Raw genomic sequence first — 7,829 nt, forward strand, 5'->3', positions numbered from 1 at the left:
CCTAGTTTAACTGTAAAATCATATCATTGTTTTAAATTTAATAATCAGCTTGAGATTCTTTTAATCATATGTACAAAATGAGTGAGAATTGTACAATATGAATTTTACACAGTTCTATTATCTGCTGGAGAATAAATATCATTGTCCCTTATTGGAGATGGTCTCTGGAAGTTTCAATGTCGGAGGCTTATCGACACCCTTTCGTGAATACTCCCTCCATCTTCTAGCTGCTGCTGCCGCCCTCTTAGCTCTCTCTTTCACTTCCTCGTCTGCAACAACAAACCAAAACACTCTAGGCTTTAGATTAAACTAGGTGCCAGCAAATACACTTTAAGTTTTAATATATATATATATATATATAGAGAGAGAGAGAGAGAGAGAGAGAGAGAGAGAGAGTTGCATACAAATAAACAATAAAAATAAGTACACTGTTCTAAAGGTAATAATTTGAATTTTCTTTAAAAAAGGACAATAATTTTAATGGCTTGTGAATCCTTCGATGAAAGGCTCAAGTGTATTTTTCACTTGGATTGAATAACTATTGGTACATGCTCTCTTTAATAAAATTAATAATAGGTCCTATTAATGATTTGAATTATTGTATTAATCATCTAAAACACTGTAAATTATATAAAACTTTCAAAAATTTATATAAATAAATAAATAAGAATGAAGGATATAAACAGAATCTCAACTCTCTTTGCTCTATATTTTACAATATAAATATATTATACATACATATTAAATTTGAGGCATGCACGCAAATTTAGATGGACACAGAATATCAACTAGAGGAAACCAAACAGATGGAAGTACACAAGTTTCTTGTTTAGAAGGTTACAAATGAAATTATCACTATGGTTTGAGAAAAGAAGAAGACAGACAATATCATTATCATGCACCAACACTGTGAACTCCAATGACAATGAGATTTTGTTTAGAAAGAGGGATTTTTTTTCAAGGAAAGAAAATATATGCAAAAAATATCAAGAGAAAGGATTTTCCTGTTGTTCCTAAATGTGAGAAATATATCAAAAGAATGAAAATATGCACCATTTTCCTCTCAGACCCACAAAATTAGAATCTTTTAAGTTAGAGAGAGAAAAAAATGGTTGAATTGAGAAAATTACATTATTTAATATGAAAATAGAATCTACTTTCTTTCCTCCTTTTTCCTCCTCTATCCAAACACAAGAGTGGAAAAAAACTAAGAAAATGAAATAGCAATACTTCATTATTTTCCCCTCTTGTTTTCAATCCTCCACTGTTGTCCTTTCTCTCCTCTCCAAACAAAGTGCAAAAGACTAATTCCACTAAGAAAATTAATTATCTTAGTAGGTTTTGCAATTTGGATAGTGAAAAATGTAGCACAATATGACCAATCTTAAACATAAAATCAATAAATGGCTATTTAAATCAACTTAAAAATGTTTAGGGGTAAACTCAGTTATTGATACGACTATTGAACACAGTTTTTTCAACTCAAATTGCCACCTCTCTATCATAGCCGTAAATTACCTGAATTTGTATACTCCTTTGGCTTGTCCCACGTGTTACTCCAGTAGGATCCATTTTCATCAGAATCTTTCTGCTTCATCATCCTTATTTTAGCTTTCTCCTGCAGGCATTAGAAATTCTTATTTAACATGTCTAGTGAAATAGTCAGTATCAGGATTTTCTTTTTTCTTTAATCAGACTGAAAATGCAGCAAGTGCAAAGGTGCAATCTCTAACGAGCTTTGAGTTTTCAAATGGAAGTCACTAGAGATGGCTTTCCAAACGCTGAAGCTAAGAAGAACAGTAAAGAAAAAGAATCTTTTAACGTTTGTTTATTTAGGAGCTGCATGAAAATTTGGAACAAATTATTATTTCCTATTATCTAGGGATCTACATTAGTAGAAATCTCTGCGTTGGAGTCCAATTACTATAGAAATTAAGAGTCTTTATTGTACTTTCAAGGGATCTATCACTTGATCAATAAAACTGAGAAAGAACCATTCTCGACGATTTCTAATAATTATAAATTTAAAAATCAAATAAGAATATATAAATCATTCAATTGCAAAGAATTTGGAGGCTGAATTGAATGCAAATAAAATACAAGGAACACGTTCCATTTTCCAGGTATTTGTTAGAGACTTTCGGATGCAAGTTTATGGTGTACCATTTTCTAAATGAGCATTTGAGATTCCAAGCAAATATACATGCAATGTTTGCAGGAAATAAAAATAACCAAAGGGGTCCAATTAAACAATTCAACTTAGGCTTGAGTTCAGGTTGGTCAGTAAATTTCATTTTCCAAACAACTTTAGTTACCTCTAAAATTTATTCACTGTTGGTGCAATTTAGTCAATCCTCTACCATATTCAATGGATATATAACGTTACAGCCTAATTTTAGATTTAAATTAAAAACTTTGTAACTTGTTCTTATTCAAATCCAACAATGACAATATTCAATAATATAATTTAGTCACTGTTTGGCAATGGGATTGACAGAATTACAGCAATAAGGACCAAAAAGCATATGGAACTAAAATTAGAGTGACAAAATTGGAGCAAATTCTAGTTTTGATAACAAATTAAACTCATTTGAGTGACGAAATGTGAAATATACCCTAAACAAAGATATGAAATCCTACCAAGACTTTTGCTTGCCTTTTCTCCCATCGAGAACTTGCCTGACCACACAAGAAGTGTAAAATCAGTATGTGAGAATAATGGTAAAATGAAATAACTTTTATGTGTTAATGGGAGGACTTCTTTTCATTCCATCAATAAGACTGATTCTCTCTGCTAAGCAATAAGATATTAAGAAAAGCAGAATGCAACATCATGAGAAATTCTGAACAGGAAAATGCATCAACAAAATCAATAATGAAAAGTAAAAATACAGTCAATGTTGCTAACTCTTACCATTCTGAAAACGTCTACTGACCTGGATCCCATTCCTGAAAGCATCAGTGCAACCTGATCATCATTCATAACACCTACGTTTCAGCCATTGAGATGGAAAAGTGAAACACAAGTACCATAAAAGAGAAAGTTGCTATATGTACAGAAATTAAACGGAATTTCTGCAGTATTCAACATCAACAAATTACTAGTCGAGCCTGCCGCATATCATGTTATTTCTGTCATTATTTTCCTATTTAAAGCTGGAAAAAGAATGACTAAATATAAAATTTTATCCCTATTAATAGTATCATCTTGTGAATTATGGCTAATAACAGGTATATAAGCAGTGATTTCAAATCCAGAGACTAATTGTACTCTAGCAACTTTACATCAGGCAGAGTTTGGTTTGTTTGGGTGACAGTGGAAAAGTTGACAGATAAGTCACCATCACTGCCACTCTGCAGACTCAGATAACTGGTCAAGTTCCCATGTGTTACACTCAGTAGACACCAACATGCCTTGAGATCCTATCCACGCATCTATTGTTCTTAGGACTAAGAACTTTCAAGTAAGAGTTTTTTTTTTTCCCTTAAAGAAATATAAAAATAAGAACACAATATTATTAGAGTGAGAAGTTGAAAGCGTGTAAAAAGTGTTCCTTACATTTACTCTTTCTACTCTGCGCATTTCATCCTCAAGCAAAGATAGTTGTGCTGCAGAAGTCCAATGGATACAATCAACTGGGCTGAAGGACAAGAACTTACAGATTAGTATATAAATCTTTTATTTAAATACCTAAATCCGCATTTTTTGCAATCAAGTGTTTGAAGATGAAAAATATTTCCAATCCAGTTAAGAGAGCATATCAAAGGATATCTATGAAATATACCAACTTTCAATTGCCTGTTGCACTAATTCAGTGTTTCCACACTGGCTGTAGACTCTAGCTCTTCCAAAGTCTTCCTCAAGTCCAAATACATCTGGGGCCACATTGCAACAATTCTTGCAGCCTGCAGTAGATATATATAAATAAGAGTGTTCTGAAGTTTAATTATTAGGGCTAATTATTAAAAATAAAAAAGATTCAACTTTAATATTTTCAAAGGAACTCTTTATTTTGGTAATTTCAAAAAGGTTTTCAAATTCCACCACCGACCTAATCGTAGACAAAAATAGACCCGAATTTACAAGCTTGGCAAGCTAAATGCGTTAACTGTTTTTGGTTGACTTGTATTACCAGGTCCAAAGTTGTGTGATATTCACATAAAATATTTTATCATGATAATTTTTCCAGTGTGTAACAAAAAATAAATAAATAAATAAACAAATCAAGCTTAATTTTTTAACTAGCCATGTGAACAACTTCAAGCTTAGTTTAGCAAAAATTTTAAAAAATAGTTTCTAGAATTAAAAAAGAGACCTATGCAGCTAAACTCATCGACAAATGCAAGATCCCTTGGAGCGGAATCATCCAAGAAAGGATTAATTGCCGTCAAAGCATAGCCATGAATTTCATCATAAACCATGCGCTGCACAGGATCACTTAAAACCTGCAATGCAATTATATCACACATAACAAATTAGTTTAAAATACAAGAAATTAGTAACATAATAAAATAAGAGTTTGGATTAGAAATGAAATAAAAAAACTCACAGCATAGACTTCATTAATGAACATGCAGAAATTATTAGTTTGGGGATCATTTCCACTCAAATCTGGATGACATTCTTTCATGCAATTATAATATGCTTTCTTAATCTGCTCTGGCGTAGCATCTGGAAGCTGTTCAACAATCAGTATAAATAAAAAGATCAAGGCGAATTGAACCTTTTTTTATCGATTTTAGCAGAAATTTTCAACTAAAATATCAATTTTGTCTACTTTTTTACGTTTACGGACAAACTGAACATTATTATTATGAAATAAATGATTACCAGACCAAGAACAGCATAATAGTCATCGGCAACAGGCGAATCATCGGTTGCAACCCTTAGTCTGCGAAAGGCATGAGAAGGTGATCTTCGCTTCCAACACCAACTTGTGACGCTCTTTGGTTGGGTTGAACCACCCACTCTCAACCATGGACTCCAAATTTTAAGACCGTCTGTGCATACTGTAGAACGCAATTGTGCCATCAATTACTTGTTGCTGCTGCTGCCCAATCGAATCGTGTAATGCAAGATAGTTCTCCTTTTATCAGCCTCTTCGATTTTTGTTTTTCTTTTTTAAATTTCCGGATATTTTAAAATTTTGAGGAGGGAGAAATTTTGGCGTGGAAGTCAGAAATGCTGACATGGCAAATTCAGAGCCTTGCGTTGGGACGAATCTTCTCAACTTTTCTATTATTAATTCATTAACTAATAACTAAATTTTTTTAGAAGGATAACTAATTATTTTATTTTATTACCACCGATGCAATTTGGTGAAGCCAATGATACTGATGTAAGTAAAATATTGATTATATTTTGTTCAATCAATAATGTAAATTATGAAATTCATATTATATAAATTATTCAAAGGGCAGTGTTGAATGACTTATTATGATCTGGAAACCACCTTTTTGGAAAAAAAACCACTTTAAGGTTTTGGTAGAAATATAATATTGTCCTTTAATTGTTTTAGGAGAAACCATTATGAAGCTATTTTATATTTATTGATTGTATTGGCAACACCGTGAAAAATACTTATTACTTGTACTATTACTAGAACTATTAATTATAGGCCTCATTTCTCTTTGTCCTGAGAAAACAAATTGAAAATTAGGTTATTGGGTTGATGATAGAAAAGTCTAGGCCTATGGGCATTTTCCCAGTAAATGAATAGCCCTAAACGTCATCGTATAAGTATTTAAGGGCAGTAAAAATATGAAGTTTTATTCACATGAAGGCTATATATAGCACATAGCTGTTATTGTAATGATATATATATATATATATATATATATGATCTGAAAAAGTTCATTGTTATTTTGAATTGGAAATTAATGTAGAAGCAAAAGAGCACTTTGTAAAGTAAAGGAATCAAATCAACAGAGGTGAAACTATAGAAGCTAAATTATAGAAGCTTGAATTATTGAAGCTTATGATGGACTTTATACTAGAAGAAAATGTTTAATACAACAACTATTTGGTAGTAGCGACAATGAGAGTGACTTTGAACTATCTAGAGAATCCAGTGAACTAGAAAATGAAGTTGTGGAGTTAGTTACTGAACAAGAAAGTGTTGACGAAGGCGTATAATATGATTTTGGTGGATTAAAAGTTGATTTACGATGCATTATAAGGATCGAAACAAGGAATGAATTTTCCATTGATTGAATCTTTGTATGAGTTTTACGAAGAGCATGGAAGGCTGAAAGGATTTGGTGTGACAAAGAAATCAGCATATAAGTATGGTGGTACATATAAGTACCAGGTTATTACTTGTGATACGTATCGAAAACTACATGATGAAACTAGAAAATGAAGTTGTGGAATTAGTTATTGAACAAGAAAGTGTTAACAAGGCGGATAATACGATTTTGGTGGATTAAAAGTTGATTTGCGATGCATTGATAAAGGATCAAAACAAGGAATGAATTTTCCATTGATTGACTCTTTGTATGAGTTTTACGAAGAACATGGAAGGTTGAAAGGATTTGGTGTGACAAAGAAATCGGCATATAAGTATGGTGGCACATATAAGTACCAGATTATTACTTGCGATAAGGTTCGAAAACTACATGATGAAAGGACAAGCAAAAGGATAGATTGTCCTCCAAGAGTGCATGCAAGTTTGAGAAGAACAGGGATGTGGGTGGTTACAAAGGTAGTTCGAGACCATAATCATGATTTAGAACCTTCCATGTCTAGGTTAATGATAGGTGTCATTTTTACAGTATTTTAAGTCTAGTTTTTATTTAGAATTTTAGTAAATTTTATCACTTTAATTTATTTTTACTTCGTTTTAATTATAATTTTTGTTCAAAGCTTCCTTGAATCATAATCCACTTGATATGAAAGAAATTTGTACAGTTTTGGCACAGAAAAGAGCATTACAAAGCAAAATACTCAGGCTTGAGCACGCCCAGCCCATGCACCATAACACGCCCGTGCTAAAACTAAGAGAAATCAAGTGGAGAGTCAGAGGCTACACAGCTAGCCCGTGCTATATGGCACGCCCATGCCCAAAAGAACCTCAGGGCGTATTTGCCTAGCACGCCAGTGATGGAATCTATCTTGGAAGGTCAGAGCCTAGCACGCCCGAGCCGTGCTAGGGCGCATGCCCGTGCCACAAAGACTCTTCTGAGAGTGTTGCAGAACACGGCCCGTGCTAAATCATTCATAGATCCAGACTCTAGCACGCCCAAGCCGTGCTAGATGGCACGCCCGTGCTACGAAGGCAGATCAGACTTGAACTAAAAACGCAAGACAATCTTTTTCTCACATGGGCCCGCCTCAGGTATATTCCTAAACATGCAAAACAAGACCTAAACCTATTTAGGAAAAGAGAAGAGTCCTAATTAAGAAGAAATCCAAGGCCTAATCAATTATGATCTCCAAAGAAGATTTCGTACTTAATAAGGATTCTATTTCCTAAACGGACTCAGATTTTCCTCCAGGAGGTCTATATAAAGAGGGGAGCTATTCATTGTAGAGATATCGAGAATTCTAGGATTTTTTACATAGGTCTCTCTCTCAAAGATTTCAAGCGTCCAAGATTTGTGCCAAGATTCCAGGAAGCCATCCACATAGCTATTGTCTAGTTGTTATTTCTAAACTCTTAATCTTGTCTCTCTTTTCATTATTCATTATTGATTATGAAGCTTTATTCAAGCATTATTGAGTTTTATTTAATTACTATGTCAAGCTAAACTCTCATATTAGGGATTTGATGTAGCTTAATTCGATTCCAATTTATAATATTAGATTTGCTTTTCCTTGTTCTTGCTAT

The 7,829-nt window shown here is 33.1% G+C and overlaps 1 protein-coding gene across 1 annotated transcript; it reads right to left on the reverse strand.

Annotated features, from left to right (window-relative positions):
• Window positions 1-5: 5 nt before the first annotated feature.
• Window positions 6-5,111, reverse strand: LOC105645479 (DNAJ heat shock N-terminal domain-containing protein). The gene is made up of 9 exons (XM_012231083.4): window positions 4,832-5,111; window positions 4,551-4,679; window positions 4,317-4,446; window positions 3,786-3,906; window positions 3,560-3,641; window positions 2,915-2,968; window positions 2,641-2,679; window positions 1,519-1,618; window positions 6-269 (listed from the first exon to the last, which is right to left on the reverse strand). Exons 1-9 carry the CDS (start codon window positions 5,030-5,032, stop codon window positions 139-141), a joined length of 987 nt encoding a protein of 328 aa, XP_012086473.1. The 5' UTR covers window positions 5,033-5,111; the 3' UTR covers window positions 6-138.
• Between the last annotated feature and the right edge of the window lie 2,718 nt (window positions 5,112-7,829).

The sequence above is a fragment of the Jatropha curcas genome, chromosome 4 (genome assembly GCF_041381405.1).
Source record: "Jatropha curcas cultivar XTBG-Jc1 chromosome 4, XTBG_Jcur_1.0, whole genome shotgun sequence".
Lineage (NCBI taxonomy): Eukaryota > Viridiplantae > Streptophyta > Magnoliopsida > Malpighiales > Euphorbiaceae > Jatropha > Jatropha curcas.

Excerpts from the sequence above, each read along its gene's own strand:
- LOC105645479 (XM_012231083.4), bottom strand. The coding sequence starts at position 5,032 with ATGGCACAATTGCGTTCTACAGTATGCACAGACGGTCTTAAAATTTGG. Across the intron at positions 4,447-4,550 it reads TCATTAATGAAGTCTATGCT|GTTTTAAGTGATCCTGTGCA; the intron begins GTGAGTTTTTTT and ends ATTGCATTGCAG. Across the intron at positions 1,619-2,640 it reads AAAGGCAAGCAAAAGTCTTG|GAGAAAGCTAAAATAAGGAT; the intron begins GTAGGATTTCAT and ends TAATGCCTGCAG.